Raw genomic sequence first — 21636 nt, 5'->3', positions numbered from 1 at the left:
CAGGCACTTTGGCTTTCTCTCAATTAAACCTTACTGAAGGTTTACCTGCTGGAATCAGGAGGACTTAAAATGAAAATGGAGACATTCAAATCAAGGTAGCACGCAGAGTCTGATGGTGATGGAAAATGGCTGTGAAACATTAGGGATGGCAGACTGAAATCTCAGTCAGAAGGCAAATGAAGAGTAAAGATAAAAAGTTCCTTAGAGGTGTTTCCTTCAAAAAGAAAAAAATTAAAATAAAAATACTGATGCACACCTGAAAGATTTGGCAATTCAAAGAAAGAAAATGCTTAAAAAAAGAAATTAAAATTCCTTGTATTGTTTGAAAGGCAAGAGACTGCTGCCTTAGAAGTGCCATTGGCATGTGTGGCATGTTCTGAAATTGCTTGGGAGAGTATATTGGATTGGGGTGGGGAAGGGAGGGAGAGACTAATTATATATAATCTTAAAATGAATTAGGTGATATAAATGTAATGAAAGCAAATCCTGTTCCTGGAGAGACTTTTCAGTTTGCATTTTGATATCCTAGGGCAATGGCATGTTGCTCTCTGACAGACAACCATTTGATTTGGAAATATGTGAATAATTGGGAAGTAAAACCTCTTTGAATTTGTTCCTTTCCCCTCTAGCACTTGAAGGACTAATTATAGGAAGAGATGCAGAATGCCCTGTGCGGGCACAGATGCAGCCAAGTTTCTACTTTGCTGGTTGCATGAGTCACTGTGCTGCATCCTGTGCTCTTTGATATGTGTCCTTGCTTCGAAAAATTATATATTTATTTTACAGATGGAGAGGTAAGTGTGTTCTGCTCCACGTCAGTGAGCCCTTGCTGGAGACACCTGTGCCAAAAGGAAGCTCAGCAGTCGGTGCTGGAGGCTGGGCAGGGCTGGGAGGTTGGGTAGGAGTAAACACCCATGTGAAGAGTGAAAGCTTCAGCTTCTTGGCAAGGCTGGTGCTGCTGGCTCGACTGAGAGGCAGCACCCTATTTTAAGATGGTTTTAAAATGGGTCTGAGGATCCTCCTGTCTGCAGTTCTCTGCTTACCAGCAGCCAGATGCTGACCCTGCTCCGGGCAGGAGGGACCATCTCCCCACTGCCAGTCCCCTGGATGGCACAGGCAAAATTGATGTGTTCAGCCTGAGTTCTCCAAGGAGAAGAGAGGGTTAATCAGCCTCATGGCTGGTCTGAGGCACTTGGTCTCATTTATCATCTCTGCCTGTGCTCAGCCCCAAGAAGGTGGGTGTGCCAAGGGAATTAGGGCCAGAGCTGGGGCGGGAGACAGCGAAAGCATGAATAAAAACACTCCTCAGTCTAGAAAAAAAAGCAGGATTTCACCCTCTGGACGAGCTTACAGATCCTAAATAATAATACTTTACAAAAGTATGAATGCCTTAAAAATACATGAAGTTCTCTCCCACTGAAGGTGACATGCGTGATGGGAGCAAAGCTGCTGCTGGGCTGGGCTGTGTGGGGGAAGAGAGGGAAGCACTTACAGCAAGGTGATGGATAAAAAGCTCCCAGCCTGCGTGTGAGATCTGTAGTTCCCAAGCTGTGCCCATTATAGTGTCTTCCCTTAGGCTTTTGTTGTTTAGTTAACGTGGAAAGTTAGGGATCTTCTGACATGGATGAGTCAAATATTCCTGGTGGCTCGATGTATAACCTTGAACTTGGAGCTGTGCCTCCTCCTCTGGCTCTCCCCACCTGAGCTAACTGGGATGGTGACATTTGCTGCTGTTTGTAAAGCAGTGCTGGCAGGGAGACCTGCAGAGTGAAACGGGGTAGGATGCAGGATGCTCCACTCACTGTTCTGGCCGAGAGCCGACGCATGAGGTTGCTCAAAATGCAGCACATCCTTTGTCTCACCATCTTTAGGCAATATGGTGTTTGGGAAGAATCTTAACACAGTGAGGACCAGATGTATGTGAAGCCCTTGGGGCCATATTGAAATGCAAATGGAAATGAAATAGTGCATTACTTCCAAGAGTGGTCTAAAGATGAAAATGCCGTGTTGGGAGACTGTGCATCAGAGGCGGATAGCTGGGTGTGAGCCCTGACAATGCTTTATCCTGTTGGGAAACCTGCATGCAATGCAGTGTTTTATTCAGGGTTTTCAGGCCATTGTTACACAGATTATTTAAGCCTGGATGCATTTTTAGCTGGACTTTGTCTAAAGAATAAACATAGCCAGGGCTGTTTTCCAGTCATCAGCTAAACGGGCAGATCAAGGGCTTGAGTCAGCGATTCTTGCAAAACATTACTGACTGTCTTCAAAAATATTTCCTAACACTTCTTGCTTTTGAAAATGTAATCATGCATAAAGTGATGTACGTTAGTTTTGCTTTGCAAATGATTCTGGTGCCTGTATTCTGTGTGTGTGTTGGCTCTGCTTCTCACTTGCTTGTATGGTGCTCTGCTTCCTACATGCATGCCTGAAACACAACCCAAAGATGGGATTCATCCCCTTCCAGGAATAAAAGAGCTACATTACCCCCTTCTGCAAAACCAGGATTTATATTTTTGCTGCATTAGGGATGTGTGGCTTGTATGAGCAAAATTAACCTGCATATCCCACTAAAACAGCTGCTGAAAACAAAGGGCTCCAGCTTGTAGGTGTGCCTTGGATTTTGATTCAATCTGTAGAACTGCTTTTCAGTACAAACACCAATATTCTTCATATTTCATGGTGAGACAGCTAGTCCCCATTAGTTGTCCAGTCTAGAAATTGTACTTTTTATAGCAAGGAAGACAGAATGTTAATTTTTCAATATGCTGAGATGAAAGGGGGTTGTGAGATGCCAGTGGGGACCAAGCACTATGGTGACTTCTCCTTTCCACTTAGTTTTTTCAAAACTGTATATTGACTTTTGGATACTCAGTCTGAGATGTTTTAAACACCTTTTGTTCCATCAAGAATGAGGCACCTTTTCAAGATAGCTTAGGCTGGCTGTCCTGAATGAAAATATTTACTCCCTTTGAAACTTCTGGCCCTTCCAGAATACAGCCAGGCAGGCACGTGGCTTCCTCTGGTTCAGTATAAAGGTCACTTATGATGTGTTTTTAATGAATACTACTGCATGCTTCCCTCTTTAAATGACAGGGGCATCCTTGCTACATAAAACATTAAAAACTTGTTAAGATGGAAAATACCAGCAGAGAGATAAAAAGCGTGTGCAAAATCTCTGTCTATTGGGAAATGGTTGCAAGGGTATCAGGGAAGGACTCTGGCAGGATGAGGGCTTTGTGTTCTTCTCTCAGCAGCTGTCAGCTCCAAATGGCACTTCTGGGCTCAGGGCAGTTGTTCAGGGGGATTGGGTTTCTCAAATCCCAACATGAAAAGAAATGCAGGCTGTCTCAATGGGTGGGGATGGAAATCAAGAGCGAAGTTGCAGTCAGTGACACAGTGCATTTGGTTGGTCAGTAGCTGCTTGGGTCTTTCAACATTTGAATTATTTTTAAATTATGTTTTTAGGTTGTTGATGTTTAGTATAGGAACTAGTCAGTGGCCAGACTAGGCCAGAACAGAAGCCCACCCAGCCTGGTGATCTGACTCCACTTTTTGCTGAAATATGACAGGAGAGGAATAGCAGGACAAGCAAATGCACATGGTTCTTCTTAAAGCATTATGGGGAACCTTCTGAGAAGGGGTTCCCCACATCAGCTGCCCTTTGGGCGAGGAACTGCCTTCTCCAGGTGTGCTTTAGGCCTGATCCCACCAGCTGTGATTGGTTCACCCCTCATCACTTGTTGTTCACCCCTTGTTTCATCCTTCATTACTGGTTTCACTCTGCAGCAGTTGCCTCACTCTTGCAAAGCAGGGGCCATCTAGAGATGGACGACGTTGATCAGCAGTTTTATTCTCTGGTTTTCATGCAGCACGAAGAAAAGTGCCTCTCTTAGTGCTCACCAGAGCTCCCAGGATATAGCCAGAACATCAGGTTATGTTTTTCTGGGTTTATTGTATTAAAGAAAGTGAATCCTGTACTAAAGTATTTATGTTGAAAAGCTTGAACTGTGACATGATGCCCATGGAAAATATGTACAGGCAGCATGGGCTGACACTTTCCTATGGTCTTTTCTTTGTTCCCAAAGAAAAATACAAAGGTGGAGAGATTCCCCTCTGTGCTGCTGCCTTGCCTGGGGCAGGTGTGTTCACCTGCTTGTTGGTGTGGAAACAGATGGTCCTGCACCTTCCAAAAAGTTATCAAAAGTTCTATTTGCTCTTCCCAGATGGCTGCAACACCTTACCAAAGTTCAGGGAAATTGGCTGAAGAGCACTGGGATCCATGTGCCCCAGCGTAGTGGTTTTATTGCTCAACTGGCTGCTGTCACTGTGAAGCTTCTCACATTGCCTTGGAACTTTTTCTTTTCTTTAGTGAAAAATGGAATTTACTGGTGGCATGTCTTCCATCTCTGTTCCTGTTGATTAGCAGGAGTGTACAGTAATGTCTCAGAAAATACCTTTTTATTAGAGAGATGGGAGTAGTTTGCATGCCTGTGTCACCAGGTAAATCTTAGAGCAGGGGGAGGCAGTGAAAAGCTGTGTTCAGGGCTGCAGTTTGCTCATGTCTCTATGGCTGCCAGTCCTCTGTGTGTACATTCCTGCAGGCACCTCTCCCATCTTTCAACTCAAGCACATGGACCAAAACAAGTGATTATTGCATCTTGCTGATGAAGCTCTTGAGGTGAAAGGGTTTGGCTGCTGCCTGAAATGATCTTGTTACAGGTTATGGAGGAGTATTTGAAAGATTTGGGTTGGAAGGGACCTTTAAAGATCCTTTTGTTCTAACCCCCCCATCAGGGGCAGGGACACCTTCCACTGACCAGGTTGTTCCACACCCCATCCAAACTGGTCTTGAACACCTTCAGGGATGGAGAATCCACATTTTCTCTGGGCATCCTCACCAGCCTCACCACCCACACAGGAAAGAATTTTAATCTAATTTATGCTTAACATCTTTAATTTTAAAACTATTTCTCCTTGTCCTATGACTACAGGCCTCGGTAAGAAGTCTTCTTCCACCTTTCTTGTAAAGCTCCTTTGTACAGGAGGTTTTGTACAAACCTCTTTTGAAAGGCTGCAGTAAGACTCCCTGGAGTCTTCTCTTGTCTTGGATTCTTATTGTATTTCCAGTGATAAATCCCTCTAAATATTCATGGTGTCTCTGAAACTGTCCAGACAAGGGCACCCTCATCTCCTTATTCACATACATCAGCACCTAAATATGTGGAAGCAGCATCAGAGGTGGTCCTAGTGGAGATCCCCACCTATCCAAGGTCTGGAAATTGAGAGTACTGTGCTGAATCTTAGAATATTACTTTATGCTCTTTTATGTAATATTGGAGCCTGGTCACCATGGGAACTAAATGGCATCCAAACAGAAAGTTGAACTGGGAGGGAATGTACCCAGTTTGTGGGCTGGAGCTGTTGAGCTCAGGCCATCCAGAAAGCTTGGACATGGATGGAGGGTAAGTTCTTCTTTCACTCCACATGCACAGTGTGGTCCAAAGTGTTTTAGTCTTCCTCTGGTGTGAGAAAGCCAGGAAGGAAAAGGCCTGTCCCACAGCACACAGGTATTTTATTGCTTCCCACCCATGAAACAGGATTTCAACTTCCTGGGACAATCTGCTCAAAACCATTTTTATTTCAGTGGGATCTGGGTGCTGCTTAATGCATGTAATCAAAATGAAAGCTAATAGGTGACTTTATTTCCCTCCATGCCCCTTTACATAAAATCTCTTCAGCATCTCTTTTATAACGTGTCTTTGGAGAATCACTGCAGTTATCCAGACGTTTCTTCCGTGCCTTTCATTATTGTAACAGAAACAATCACTGGAAATTGCATGATGGCATTGAGTTGTGCTGCATTCCTTCCTCAGGTTGTTTGACAGCAGCTTTTTTCAGTAGACCCAAAGGAGAAAGGTACATTTCTGTAAACATGAGACAAGTCCTAGATGTGCTGTAGCCACTTGGGAGAACATTCCATTGTAAAAGAGGCTCTTAAAATTGCTCATGTGGGATTTGCCATTAAGAGCAATGGAGAAATGGACTTCTGATTTGGCTGGCAACTTGCTTCTCATCCTCAAAGAATTTTAGGAATGTCTTTACTTCCTTTTGGAGGGCTTAAGGCTAGTTTGTGATTGCAAGGGCCAAAGACTTGCTTTTTTTTCCTGCCTCCCTTCTCTTAGGGCTGGCTTCTGCTGGCTTGTTAACTCTTGAAATACCAGTGTACACTGGGGAAAGAGCATTTTAAAAATCAGTGGTTTCTTCTGCAAACCTTGAATGGCCTGAAGGTCTAGAGTGTAATGCAAAAGATATCACTTGCACTAAGGGGTTATCAAGCATTTTCACATGTACTGCTGTGGGCTGGATGGAGGAATCTCTGTTTAGGATATGGTGATGGATGCTTGTCCTTCATCAGTGTGAGACTGGCTAGAAATTGTGCTTGTGCTTTTTTGTGCACTGCACTTCCATCATATCCTTACCCTTTGAGCTGAAACACACCAGGGTGTCAGGCCATTGGTGATTGCTCACGTGCTGGGGGAAATGCAGACTGGCAGCTAAAATGTGCATGTTCATTCTCTAGAACATGAAAAAGTATGGGGATTTTGTCATAGTGTATTTTGTGTAGTATATGAGTGGTCTTTGCCCAAAAGGGCTTGATTCCCCATCAACACAGTGAACCTGTGAGCTTTGCTGCAGCTCAGGGCTCTTTGCAAAGAGCTGGGCAAGCACCCCCTGCCTGCTGCTGCACCATTTCTTGTCACTGAAGCCCTTGGTTCCTCTGAAGGAGAAGTTTGGTTTTCTCAGGTCAGTAAAGAAGAGATCCCAGTTGGCACCTGCCAACAACTATCCATCATCATGCTGGATCTGAGGTTTGAACTTAGACATCTGTAAGATTTTCTCTCTGTCACTGCCTCCCCTTCAACTGAGAAGCTGTGATGTAGCAGAAATCTTGGAAACCTGATTTCTAGGTAGAGATAATCTTATTCTACTGAGAGCATTTTCAAATTAATTCTTACTTGAGTTTCCCACTTGCTCATGTAATCTGCTGATTAAGTGACTCATCCCTATGGTGTATTTGAATTCTGGTCAGTGATGGAGTTTAAAACAGTGATTTTTGAACCGGTTCCATGGTTTAGAGTGGTTGTGTTTTTTATTGCCTTCCTTCATCCTGCTGAGAAAACTGCTCAGATCCAAGCTTAGATTATTCAAGTAGAAGAGGGTGACAGAAACACAAACAAGCATCATTTAGTTCTTGGGGACACGTTTTCCTGATGCTTGACCTTTTGGACTTCCCACATCTTCTTGTCCATTTACATGCATTACAGTTTTTCCAATTACCAGTGAATTAAATTTGGAATTGTGGTATTTGGAAATGTCAAGCAGAATCAATAGAAAAGCACTTGGGGCCCAATCTTAGTAGACTCAGCACATTTTAAAGCATATTTGAAATGTCCCTGCTGATAAGTCTCAGAGGACCCTGTGTAGATTATGAATTGAGGTGTTGCTCTTCTGGTACCAAAGCTCTCTGTGGCTTGCCAGGTGTGCTGTGCTGTGTTGGACACACATCACTCTCTCCCTGGAGAAGACTTTAAAAATCAGGAGCTCTGAAAAGCATTTCTGCTGGTGGTAGTGTCACAGGATGGTGAGGACAGTGGGATGGAGCAGATGCACATGAAAAAGCTTGGAAAGGCATCACCCCATGATTATTGCTGTTCCTTAAACCTCTGCACTCCACAAGGAGATGCTCCCATACTCTCTTCCCTCTGCCTGGAAGGAAATTCATTTTCCAGGCTTGCTTTGAAAGCTTTTCAAAACTTCACTGTGTGTGGGGAAAATATTTATGCACGTACGTGATTTCACTTCCTCCTCCCATGCTCTTTGGAGACCCCATGCTGGCTCCCGAGGAGAATGGAGAGAACAAATGATTGTGTTCTAAATGTCATTTCAGAGCTTGCTGCATATTTTACTTAGTGATTTGTGGAATCTGGTCGAGACTTGCCCTCTACTTGGTTTTCAGGAGTGCAGTTGGAAATACCTTAATCTTGCAATTAAGCTCTAATATTTTCCCTTACAGAGGCTGCAAAGTTTGGCTGCTGAGACACCTTCCTGGTAGCTTGTGTGCAGAGTGCTCAGCCCACAAGGGGCCATTTTTCATGCCAAAGAGTAGTCACTGCTGTTACAAGCCAAATAAATAGCCTGCTTAATTCTTTTATAAATGCACACCTCAAATTCAAGGGGAAAAAAAAAAGAAAATAATTAATAACAATATGTCTGTTTAGAAACTTGTGGTCTGGGAGAGAAAACACAACCTCTCCTTTATGGAACTCCTCCGTGGAGCAAGGCATATTCTTGGTGTGGCTGTGCAGAGGAAGCCTGGAGATGTCTTTTAGTGAACTGGGGGGATTGGAGGAGCATCATTTCAGTGATGCTGCCTGGTCTGGCATCCTCAGGGCTGGTCACACACAGACAGGGAGCAGCTCAGCAGCTCTGGGAGTTTGGATGGGATCTGCAGCTTCTTCTCCACCCCATGCCATGCACAGGCAGGCAGCAGCAGTGCCCTTTTTGCATCTGTGACTTTGTGCTTAAGTTTGATTTCATTCTCTTGGGTGTAGCTGAGGAGGAGTATGTATCTGTGCAAAAAAAAAAAAAAAAAGAAAAAAGAAAAATAAATTAAGAATTAGGCCTTTTTTGTGTGTTATTACTAATCTGGTTTGAGCTCTGCTGTCCAAATTGCCTCGTTTGTGACCCAAAGTGCATTTAAACATGAACTGCAGAAGCACCACGGCATTAAATGCTTTTGATTGATCTCCCTGATGGTTTTATTAAAGAACTAAAACCTTTTTGGGGGAGACAGATACAGTTAGTGATGTGAAGGGAGAAATGTAATTACATTTTTGGCTTTGTCCTTAACTGAAATGATACAAAATAGGATTTTTCTAATGGATAACTAAAATGATCTCTTCTTTAAATAAAATATAGAAGTGACCCTATGAGTTCAAGTCAAAAATGCTCTGCTTCCAAAAATTGATTAACTGCTGGCAACATTTCTGTCCTGCTGCACACCAGGCCAGCCAGCAACCTGGCCAAACCTCCCTGGATCACTCTGCCTGGCCAGAGGAATGATTTAGTAAACCTTTTCCTGAGTGATCCTCCCCTTTGGGCCAAGGATTACTCACATCAGCTCTGTGTGCATGTGTGTGTGTGTGGACACTCAATATTTCACTCAGCTGAGTATCTCTGTCATCTCACTCGGCTCTGCAGGGTCTGCCTGGTTTTGTGGCCTTGTGAGGAGCTGGGATGCTCCATGTCCTTCTCCAGGTCCTTCTCCTTCCCATGCTGTTTAACTTCAAATACCAGGGAAATTATTCTGTAGAAAGAAAGCATTAATGCATCCTTTCCCTGAGCTGGTAGTAATAACTCCTAAAACACACTCCTTACATTTTATAAAACAGGTTTTGCATTCTGTTTGGGGGGAAAATTCTAATGAAGATCTAATTCTTTGAAATAATTTTCTTGTTATTGTTTAGTGACTTAAACCCAAGTTAGAAAGGAGATATATGGGGAGGGGGGGTTGCTACACAGATGTCCGTGGAAGCTGTGAAGTGTGAGTCATGGTGTGAATATAGAAGCCCTGAGTTGTCATCCCTGGTGAGCAGGGAGGATGCATTTCTTAATATTAAAGTTCCTTTTTTAATTTTAAAAGAAAATGTCTTAAAGCCTCCTGTCCTTTCGAGAGTAGTTGTCAATGGCATCATTGCAGGTTACCATGGCAATATATGCTGAGATAATAGATTAACAGCCATTGATTGACTCGAAAACTTGGAGCTCTTTTACTGTGGGATAAAGCAAATCTATTGACAGAAAACAAAATTCCAAGTAATATCTTCCCTTGGCATTACACCTTCGCTTTCTCAGTGCTGCCTGTGCCCAGATTTACCTGATCTGGCTTAAGAACCAAAATATTTTTCAGTAATAAATCATTCTAATTAGCCATCCCTACATCCAACTGGTTGGATGGGGCACCTCTGCCAGGACAATCCCTGGCCACTGAGGTTCCCAAAGGTGGGGTGAAGTTTTGGCTTGAGAAAGAGGCTCTGCAGAGTCACAGGGGCTTGTTTCTGCTCTGCTGTTTAAAGACTTTAGTGAAAGAACAGGGCATAAAAGCAACAAGTCTCCAAATCCTCATGTGCAGTTACGTGCTTAACCACAGATGTCATCACGAGTTTGATGCTTTGCCTAAAAATGTATTTAGCCCCTATTATGTAAGTACAGCAGGAATGAAATCACCCTGCTTGGGGAATAACTGCTGGAGCAAGGCTTAGAAATCTCACATTCATTTTGGAGAGATGCAACTGGGTGGTCTCTCCAGAGCAACATTCTCCAAACATTCTCAGTTGCAAGCCTTCAATCTGGCTTGATTTTGAATTTCTAGCAACAACTATTTGAAATTCTTTAATTTGCAGTCCTGCACGTGATTTCTGGGCAGGTGTCTGGCAGAGGGAGAGCTGGGAGGCAGCAGCCCCCTTTTTCCCCTCTTTTTCCCTGCCTTTCCTCCCCACCAGTGCCTCTTAGAGCGCTCCACACATGCTCAGATTGTGGTCCCCCACTGAAGGGTGTGCCCAAATGCAGCTGTGGGTTTGGAGGCAGCTGGTTTAGCATCCCCTGGGAAGGGGGTGAAGTGGCTCATCCCAGCAGATGCTGAGCTGCAAGGTGAGCACCCAGCAGCCCCTGATTTCCCAGCTCTGCCACAGTTTGAGGGAGAGCTCTTGAAAGCAAACCCAAACCTCAAACAAAGGGCCCGACTTCCATAATCACACGTGCAAGAATGCATCCGCAGTTGCTTAATTGCTGCATGCAATTACCCTCCAAATTAGAGGGCAATTACCCCAATTCAGTGTACAATTTCTGCCGTTTTATATTATAAAATTACATGTACAAATAGCTATATAGGGACATAACGAAGTGTTTGCAAATAACTTCAGTTGCATACACTGTTTCATATAGAAAGCCTGGTGGTTTTGACAGTCAGGCAAACAGACTGTCTGGTAAATCACTCAGTGTTTATGCAGACTATTTTGACACATCCCATCTTTTCGTATATACTTTCATTTTAGGTTTTCAAAAGGGGACAGGCAGACATAAAGAGCTGAGATTTATAGCAGCCTTCAGCCTTGGGGAAGATATTCCCTATGTATCTAATTATGAGTTAGGAGCCTGGCAACTGCTAACACCTAGACCTGGAGTTGCTGCACTGGATCTTGGCTATAATTTAGAAGCTGTTGGATAATGATACAGCCTCAGTGATCTGTCAGCGACTCCAAATTAGGAGAGCAGGGTTTAGTCTCAGATCAGCAGCAAGGTCCCATGTCTCAGCAGGCTGAAGTCCTTCAGTTCACGAGGATCTTTTTTTAATGAGCTCCCTCTGTGCCGTGTAACTCCCAAGTAGAGGCGAGAGGTCTTCCCATGTCGCATGGTGCTTCGACTACTCTTCCCATCATTATGTGCCTCAGATGGGTGCTGGGGGTCTTGCTTGGCAAAAACCTAGTGATACTTCAGTCATTTGGAGCAGAAAATTGACCCAGGGGAATCAGCATAATGACAGTTCCTCAGGACTGAGGTCAAAAAGTTGATTTCCACCCCAAAAATGGGCGATGGTGGGCAGCCTCCCTCGGCCTGTGTGTTGTATGGGAGTTATTTGGGCTTGGTATTTTGTGTAAAGGTATTTCTGTGCAGCTTTTGTTCGAGGACAAGCCACACTGCGTCATCCCCGAAGCGCTGGGTGGATGCAGTGGGATGCCAGAAACCCATCTGCTCCTGCAAAGCCTGATTCTTCCTGAGACTCTGATTTCAAACAGGACTTCAGGCTTTATTGCTTAAATTACTATTTGTGGACTGTGATATTAAAAAGTTGATTGTTTTTGCCTGGCTGCTGGCACGAGGCTGTTTTCCATGGAGAGAGCTGGGGCTGAGAGTGGGATGCAGTGCTGGGTATGCTGTGCTCCTGCCCCATGTCCATGCTCCTGCCCCACATACATGCTTCTGCTTTGCAACTTTTTTTTCTTTTTTTTCCCCAAATTTTGCCTTGTGGCTGGTAGAATAGGCTTAGGCAGGAGACAAATGGGGGCCCAATAAATGACACCAGGTTCCAACAGCGATCTTCAAACACTTGCTTAGCAAACATTTTAAATCTCGTTGCACCCAAGTCCCACTGATTTTCTGCCAAAAGTTGAGCAGTTCTCTGGTGTGTTTATTTGCCATCCCACATGAGCAGGATGTTAGCAGGCAGTGCCACCAAATGAAGGCACTCGGGAGCTTTCCTATGTACCAAGGCTGCTATGAGGGAGATGACAAGAGTGAGGAGGGGGGGAGCACCCCTTTAATTTGTCTCAAGCTGTGGTTTGTGACTGCACTGAAAGACTTGTTTCAGGAAAGGCCCTTTTGGCCAAAATTAATGGTGTCACTCCTGTCAGATGCTTGGGTTTGGTACAAGACTTCTCTTGAGCCAGGTTGTACTGCTGGGGGCACAGGGGAGCCCAGTCAAATCCTTGTTGTGCTGATGCATCAGCTGTGTCCAGTGGAGGGAGACAGGTGCTTCCTTACACAAATCTTGGGGGAACACCCTCTGATTCTTCTTGCAGCTTGAAATGAGAAGCAGGACATGGTTATCCATGTCTTTGTCACTTGGCAGAATCATAGAATAGTTTGGGCTGACAGGGACCTTTAAAGGCACCTAGTCCAACTCGCCTGATGTTGAGACATCTTCAATGACACCAGGTTGCTCAGAGCTCTGTCCAACCTGACCATGAATGTTTCCAGAGATGAGGCATCTACCACCTCCTTAGGCAACCTGTTCCAGTGTTTTATCACCCTCGTCAAGAAAAATATTTCATCCTTATATCAAATCTAAATATTTTTTTAGTTTAAAACCATTTCCTAATGTCCAGCTCAGTGTTTCTTACAGACCTATGGTGGCCTTGGGGGTATCCATTGCTCAGTGGGGTATAGGAGGCAGGAAAATCTGCACAGCTCCTTGGGGATGGATGAGTAAAGCTCAGATTTTCTTCTCTTAGTCATCACCTTTCTCTCTCAGAGGGACAAGCCCCTGTTTTTACTCCCCCTCCCTCTGTTCAGTGAGGGTTTTACCGCAGCGAGTGCAGAACAGGCAGTTAGCTGCAAACTTTGGTCTCTGCATGATCCATTACAGAGCAAGGTGTGAGTGTTTCTTGATGAGCTAAAGCAGCAGGTAAATTAATACCCAGACCTGGAGCTGTGCCCCTTCCTGCTGAGACCATCTTGGGTACAAACAGAAGGGTTTCTTGCAGTCGTGAGCACCCAGCGGGGCGAGGATCCTACCAAATGGCTTTTAGAGAGATCTGAGAGCAGGTAACAAACACACAGCTTTTTAAAGTGTCTTCTTAATGCAAGCATCCTTAGGAGCTGTTATAAAGAAAGCATACATCTATTTAGTCATCTAAAACTTTATGCATGCTTTTATTCAAATCATCTAAACTTTAACAGCGGGGGGAAAACTGGGAAAGGCCTTTTTCCTGGCGCGGTCGCTGTTTGCAGAGTTGGGTTTGCGTGTTTGCAAGCAGCTCTTACTCTTCAGCTGAAACTTGTTCCAGAAAAGACAACTGTCTTGGGGGAAGGGAGCCTGGGCTCAACACAGGATTTAGCAGCCTTGGTTTGCTGGTCCCAGAGCCGACACAGCTCCTGCTTCACATCTTTTCAACATTCCCTTTCCAAAGCACAGTGGAAATATCAAATCTCACCGCAGCTCTGTACATCGCATTGGCTGTCATTTATGGTGGGGAAAGCAGAGGCTGCACAATATTGCCTGAGGTTGCAGATGATGGTGGTTGAGCTAGGATTAGATTTTGGTGCTGTTTTCCAGTGAAATGGTTCATTAAACCTTCCAGCTTTCTGGGAGACAGAGAGGAAATTTCTGTCTTGATCAAAAGTGATATTCAGTTTAGGGCGATAAAAATGATATTACAAAGTGTATTTCCAGGAGTGGAGAAGAAAATGATGAGTGAGGATTAGGTGTCAGGTACCAAATGAAATCCATGTGACTTATTACAATGAGGGTGGTGAAACTCCAGCCCAGGTTGTCCACAGTGGTGGTGGCTCTAGAAGTATTCAAGGTCAGGTTGGATGGGGCTTTGAGCAACCTGGTCTAGTTGAAGGTGTCTGTGCTCATTGCAGGGATATTGGACTAGATGGCCTTTAAAAATCCTTTACAACCCAAACTATTCTATGATTCTATGCAGTTAAGATATTTATTATTTCCTTTATAAGTAAAAAGATATTGCCCTCCACCCCCACACACAAGAGAAAGCTCTTTTGCTTTCCTGCTGATTTAACCAGTATTTAGCAAAAATGCTTAATCTGCCCTAAAGAAGCATGCTGTAAGTATCAAGAGAACAAATATCAAGGCTTTAACAAGGAGTGTCAATATTGACATTGTTCTGTGTTGAGGGATATTGGTAGGTTGTTTTCATTATTGTAAGCAACTTGTCAGAGGAAAACTCTGATGGAGCTTTGCAAGAGCTGATAAAACCTGCAGGTGCTATTGAAATTGAGCTCTTGTTCGTGTGTGCTTTGAATATAATTTCCAGTTCCAGAAGTCAGCTTTATGACATTCTCATACCCCTATTCCCTTGCAGTCTCTCCCACGATGCAGATCAAGCAGTCTTTCTAAAAAGTGTTATTGAAGGATTGAACACCTCAGCAGCTTGCAAAGAGATCTTCCTAGTATGATGAGTTTGCTCCATGCCATAAAAATTAACCATTGCTGTGTCCAGGTGTTGGGGTTGGGAGCAGGTTGGACCCATCACCCCTGGTTTATTCAGAACTGTGGTTTTCTAGCTAGAAACTCAGTTCTAGGCTTCACAGAGGTCTGGCTATTTTGGGAGCACAGCACTTTCGTTTCACCATCCTGCGGGACCGATTTGTGTTTTCTACCCAGCTGTCAACACATTTTATTGAGATACCTACATTTTCCATGATTGCAATCCATCAAAATAATGGCCAGGCCTGACCTTTCCTTAGGTTGGGTAATCCCAAGGAGAGATGGCTGCAGGGCATTTCAGGATTTACAGAGCCATCATGGTACAGGGCTCATGGTATCTTTTGTGTTTGTCTGCTTACAAGATGTGTTTCATTCTTCGTTTTGTTTTAAACTAATCCTCAAAATGCCACAAAGCAGAGTATTTCCAGATGAAGAGAGGATTTCTAAGGTTTAGGACAGAACGGGTCACCTGCAAATATCAGTGTTCCCTTATTTGACTCTGGTTTTAATGGATGTGTCTGCAATTGTATTTCAGTTCTGCCACATGGGGGTGGCTATGGGGGAATTGTTTCCCTGGGGGCAGTAGGAGCTCCACAGTCCTTTGGTACAAGGCTCTAAAGGAGGGAAGACCCACAGGCTATGGAGACTCCTTTATTTTTGGTGGCCAAGCATCCATTTGGGGTGGCCAGTGTTGTTTGGGGAACAGAACTTTCTTCAAGTTCTTGCTTGGGTGGAGAGGCACCGTGAGCTGTGTCAAATGCAGCTAAAACCATGGCATTTATCATAGGGAGTCTTACCCAAGTAAGCCTGAACCAGGATCTAAGTGAGAAATGGCCACTGGTCTGGCCCTGCTCTGTAGAATGAATATTATCTGTTCTCAGTTACATCAGTGGAAAAAACTGTGTACTTTTAGGTGGTGTTTCCCAAAGTAATGGTGCAGAGGGAGAAAAACTCCACTGCATGACATCCCAGCAAGCATCAAGTAGCACCCTGGCAGGTTGTCTTTGCTAAACAAGGTTTCTGTGGTGACACTAGTGGGTATGCATTGCCTTGTGCATCCCCTGTTTTAGGGTTCCAAGTTTGAAGCATTGTCCAGAGGAGATCTGGGAAGGTCTCAGCTGGGCTCTTGGCTTCACCATAAGCTCCTGTGTGAGCTCAGGCAAACTTGACCTCTCCATCTCCCACCTCACCCTAGAGAAGAAGAATAATCTCCACTCTGTACTGAAGCTCTCACTGCTGAGCTGCTCAGCAACTAGGGAATTAAATAATGCATCACCTAAAACAGAGCCATGCAATTCCCAGGATCTATTTCTGATTTTACCTGAATTTTTTTGGGGCTTGATTTTTGTTTCCATGGCCAGGCCACGGGGAGGCTGAGACAAGGGAGTGCATCTACTACAATGCCAACTGGGAGCTGGAGAAGACCAACCAGAGCGGCGTGGAGCGCTGCGAGGGGGAGAAGGACAAGCGGCTCCACTGCTACGCCTCCTGGAGAAACAACTCGGGCTCCATCGAGCTGGTGAAGAAAGGCTGCTGGTTAGATGACTTCAACTGCTATGACAGGTAACAGCCCAGCTGGGTTATCCAAATACAGGTTTGAACGACCCTCTAAGTGTAAAAGCTTGTGATTTTTTTGCATAGAGGAAAAGAAGGCAAGTCCAAGTTAATTGGCAAAACTATCTCCTGTAATTGCTTCTGTTGCTAATGCAGCTCTCAGAATTGTCACTTACCTGCTTTGACTTTCTAAATAGAAGCCAAAAAATCTGCACAAAAATCACTTTCAGGGGTTTTGTGTTGTGTTTTCTTTTGTTTGTTTTTTTCCTTAGCAAAGCTTTGATAATTCTGGCATTCGTTGAAAAACCTGTCCTGTACCATCAAGCGAAGAGCAATATGTTCTTCCAGGAGCATTTGGTGATAGAAGTGAAAACTTGGAATCATTTGGAGCTGTCTAGAAAAGCACAGATATCTGGGGGTGGTTAGGGGTTGAGATATTCTGACGTTTGTGATGTTGCAAAAAGTTCCACTGTTCTTTGGCTGAGTGAAGAGGAGGGCCAGGAGAAAGAGTGGGGAGCAAAAGCAATGTGAGTGTGTGTGTCACTGCTTGTAGCAAGCTGAAAAGGAGTGAGGTTTTGTAGTGTGAAGGCTCCAGCCTCATTAAATAGCTGGGAAAATTAACTAGTCTTTTCTCACTTCCCTTGATGCAATTCTACAAAGGGGAAAAGAATTACGGCTAAAGAAAACAGCCCTATGAAGTTTCACAGTTGAAAAGGACAATGTTCAGTAGCTCTAAGCTCAGGGTTTTTGTTAAAAAAACCCCAAACCAATGACCAACCAACCAAGCCAAGCCCAGCCCTTTCAATAAGGATTAGCAACATAAAATTCAAGGATTTCCCTTGATATAACACCGATGTGGGTCGATCTCACCTTTGTGCAATTCTCAGTTGTGCATCTTGGTAGCGTCTTGTTCTGAAAGTTTTAGGAAGATCAGGTGCTAAGCTGTGGGGTTAAGCTGGAACTAGATTTGTGCTGTGGCTGCAGTGTTTTCTGCCTTTGGTGCTGTGCACTTCCCCTGCTTTTGTGCCTGCTGTCTTGGCTTATCTCGACTGTAAGTTGTTCCTCATCTTTGTTCTATTATTAGCTCCAGAGTTACTTTCCTACCACACCTATTCCCTTGCCAGTTGAGTAGCCAGGCTCTATATATAGTTAAATTTTTATTCTTTCCCAATAAATCAATCCTCCTTGGCCCATTAGTCATCTTAATGCCAATTCTTCTGAGAATAGAAGGTCACTGTAGTTTCCTACTTCCAAGCAGAAGTGTTTACTGTAAACAGATTTCTCCTTTCAGTGCCTGCTCTCATATCCAGTGACACTTGTATTGTCACTGAGTGTCTCTGCAGGGATGTAGTGTTTCTTAAACTCTGTCATAATGTGTTGCTCTGTTACAATGGTAAAAAGTTTCCAGGGCTCCTCACCAGCCTTTTGCAGCCCTAGAATTGAGCATCCAGTATTCCATTGCCTGACTTTTCAAAGCCACATGTTCCAGGGCAAAGCTAAAAGATCTTCTGAGAATTAAAAAACAGTACAAATACCAAAAGCAACATTTGAAATAAAGGTTAGCTTAAATTATATAAAGGAATAAACCCTCTTTAAATGCAGTCCCTTTCATTTTTTCTCTTCCCTTGAGTGCCCTTGGCAGACTTCCATGCAGGCAGTGTTGCATCCCAAGGTGGCAAAAATGACTAAGAAGATGATTTTTCTATCAGTGGTGCTGTGCTGATGCCCTTTGTGTCTCTGGCATCTCTGGATGCCTGAAACATCCTAAGTTTCTGGGAGCAGTCTTGGCAGATGCACCTGTATTCTGTGTCCCTGGATGCAGGGCATGGTCCTGTTCTGGCTGCTGCAGCTGCTTTTGGAGCAGCGCGTGCTGGGATGTGCCAAGTGCTGCCTCCTTTGTCGCCAGAATGTGGAAAAATTTTGGAGTGCAAGGGTTGGGACGTTGAGGGTGACGGCTCCTTACTCTGTTCTTTATCTTGAGGAAACAAGAACGTGGCACATGTACATTTAAGGTTATAGGAAAAAGGTAGTGTTTAAAAATCAACTTGTGTGCTCTGGTTTATTTACACAGCCCTGCTGGAGAGGTCATGTTCACATTCCCCTGCAGAGCACGTGAACCCCTCTGAAATGTGCCCTCCCTGCCACAGAAAAATGTGTCATTCTCTCCCTCTGTCTCAGCTGTAATATTTGCTAAGTGTAACATGTCATACATACCTGGATGGCTTCACTCAGAGACAGGGATAATGAACTGCAGATGTGGAGCAGGCTGTTTTCACTCATTAGCTTGATTTTTTAACCAAGACATTTAGCAAAGGATGTGTTTTCTATTGAAGGCTCTAACACTGATGCTGTTAAATCCAAAGGGCTTGTTATCTGATTTCACAAAAAAGCATCTGGAAACGCTGTTTAACTTGTTGAAACATCTTTGTTCATTTGAATAAGTCAAATGGCTGCTTTTTTGCTTTGAAGTTGAAAAAAATGAGAGCCTGAAAAACAAACCAAGTGCTTCCCAGCTGAGACCTTGGAGGAGACAGTTTGGCTATAGCCATTTTTTTTCCCCCAAAGGGAGTAAAGCACTGAAAACTACCCAGGGCTAGGATTGAAGAGAGCCCTTTCCATTCTTCTTGTGGCAGCATGTCAGTGATAACACAGAAAGAGAGGCTTGGCATGGGTTCAGAAATGAGTAATAATGTCAAACGCATATGATTGTTTTGCTACTTCCTCCAAGTGGTCGAGGGAAGGAAGTTATGCATATAATTAAGCTGGGCTTCAGGAAATAGTTTGATACAGTTCTCTGTGGAGAGCAGCTCTGCAAGCCTAATAACTAAAACCAGTGCATAGCACAGCAAAAGGTGGCAAGGAAGGGAAGCAGCATTTAAGAAACAGAAAGAAATGACAGCTAAAGTACTGCAAAAATCACTGCACATCTCTTTTGGCATTGATCTGTGGGGAGAGGGAGGATGCGTGGAAGTGGAGTTGGTTTGATCCATGGAAGTCCCCTAAGGCTTTGCACAATGTGGAAGGAAATCTCGGTGCTGGGAAGGCTGTAGCAGTACCTGGATAAGAGGCAAAGGCAGAAAATGAGAGCTGCAACCTGATTTTCTTAAAGGTTTTTTTGTGCAGAAATAAGCTTTTTATGGAGGAGACAGCACTTGAAAATTAAATTTACAAACTCTAGAAACAAAATGAGAATCATAGGAGCCTCAAATGGTTAGGGCTGGAAGGGACTTTCAAAGATCATCTAGTTCCAGCCCCTGCCATGGGAAGGGATACATTCCACAGGACCTAAGATGATCTAAGTCGCATCCAACCTTGTAACACTTCCAGGGATGAGGCATCCACAGCTTCTCTGGACAGCCTGTTCCAGTGCCTCACCACCCTCACAGTAAAGAATTTGTACCTAATATCCAACCTAAACCTGCCCTCTTTCAGTTTAAAGGCATTACTTTGAGCTCTCACTGCATGCCCTCAGACCTGCAGCTCTCCTGCTGCAGCAGGGCTGTGGCTGCTGCTGCCTGGTGCCCTTCGAGCGAGCAGAGCTGGTGATGCTCAAGGCTGTGGGAGCAGCCTTTAGCTCAGCCCTCGTCATGTGTGCTTTATGGCACAATCTTTAATTGCATCATCAAATACTTCTCTGCCCTGGCAGTGTTCATATGGGCTGTGGGAAAGTCACTGCTCAGGGACTGAGGCGTCTCTCTGTCGTTTTTCTCCTTCTCATTCTCTTAGCAGCAGCGGCTGTTATTTATTACTCACCATCTAATGCCTTCAGTACATATGGAAGCATTTGTTTCCTTTGCAGTCTTTTCAAGGGTCTTTGCTATCCACTGGGGTGTTTGAGTGCCAAGTTGTTCTCCATAAGTGGAGACTGCTGATCTGTGCAGTGCAGCTGCAGGAAAAGGTGTGTGGAGAAGACAATTTGGTGCAGGTTGGCTCCCAAATACAGACAGGAGTTGGCTGACAATGTTTTTCTCTCCCCTTCATTCCTTGTCTGTCTCTCCCTGGTGCAGGCAGGAGTGTGTAGCCACAGAAGAAAACCCTCAGGTGTTTTTCTGCTGCTGCGAGGGCAACTATTGCAATGAGAAATTTACCCACTTGCCTGAAGTCACCGGCCCTGAAGGTGAGTGACTGGGAGGAGGGGGAGATGGGGTCTCTTTCTCTTGACCCATTTTCCAAGGACTTTAATAGAAACATAGAATGTCCTGAGTTGGGAGGGGCTCACAAGGATCATCAAGTCCAACTCCTGGCCCTGCATAGGAAACCCCCAAGATTCACACCCTGTGCCTGGGAGTGTTGTCCAAAAGCTCCTTGAGCTCTGAGCTTGGTGCTGTCACCACTTCCCTGGGGAGCTTGTTCCAGTGCCCAACCACCCTCTGGGTGAAGAACCTCCTCCTAATATTTGTCCTAAATCTCCTCTGATCCAGCTTCATGTCGACATTGAGTTGTTGGATATTTTGGTTACGAAGTCAGAAATCCTTTGGCTACAATTCTTTAATAGTTTTTTAAGGTTGTTTCACTCTATGGCTAAAGCTGTACCAACACTTTGGAAACCATCAGTAAGGTTAGGTTTTCTTTATGGTGGACAGTTCACTGTGGGATGTTACAAAACAAAATCCTATTCAAGGGGAAGAATGATTTATATAGCATGGATTGAGCCTCAAACTCTTAAAAGGTGTTTAACAACTTCCTCATTAAATTCACAGGTCATGAGTTTCCAGATACCTTGAGCATCTGGGATTTTTGCATTTGATTCTGTTTTGTTGATCTGGAGATTGAAAGGGAAAGGGGGTGTGTCAGCTTTCAGAGTCTGTGGATATGCATCAAGGAAGAAAAGAAATAGCAGGACCTTCTTCAGAGACTAATAGAAAAACAATTATTCTTTTAGATGTATAATTTTAAAAGTATCATTCAGTAAAAACTATTAAAACAGGTGAATCTTTTCCTTAGGTTGGTTTGAACTACCTGCATTTACTGAGATGTTCCAATAGACCTTTATCAGATTTTCCTGGGCTGTCCTGATAGGTTTTTAATTGTTTACATGGGTTATATTATCTCCTGTTATTAACGTACCCGTAGCAACCTAGTAGCAAATATTCTTTCTCTCACAGTTTTTTGTTTAATTTGGCAAGTCTTGCTATTTTTTCCTTCCCTGTCTCCAACATAGCAACATGGCTCCATTTAGTATTCCCATTGTTTGTGTCTCAACTGCACTGATGTAATTTGGAACAAGAACTACTGTGGGAATATTGCATTTGATTGTGGCTCCGGCAGCATTTTACTAAAAACTGACA

At 44.1% G+C, this 21636-nt stretch overlaps 1 protein-coding gene across 2 annotated transcripts in view; it reads left to right on the top strand.

The window, feature by feature from the left end:
- The window catches only part of ACVR2B (activin A receptor type 2B), a 107553-nt gene that overhangs the window by 61040 nt on the left and 24877 nt on the right, over positions 1-21636 (top strand). For both annotated transcript variants that reach the window (XM_064427727.1, XM_064427650.1), the window contains 2 exons: positions 16156-16357; positions 20356-20465. In XM_064427727.1, coding sequence (XP_064283797.1) covers positions 16156-16357; positions 20356-20465 — 312 coding nt within the window. The remainder of the gene's footprint in view (positions 1-16155; positions 16358-20355; positions 20466-21636) is intronic.

This window comes from Passer domesticus, chromosome 1 (genome assembly GCF_036417665.1).
Source record: "Passer domesticus isolate bPasDom1 chromosome 1, bPasDom1.hap1, whole genome shotgun sequence".
NCBI classification, from domain to species: domain Eukaryota; kingdom Metazoa; phylum Chordata; class Aves; order Passeriformes; family Passeridae; genus Passer; species Passer domesticus.
This window is presented reverse-complemented; position numbering and strand designations above follow the sequence as displayed.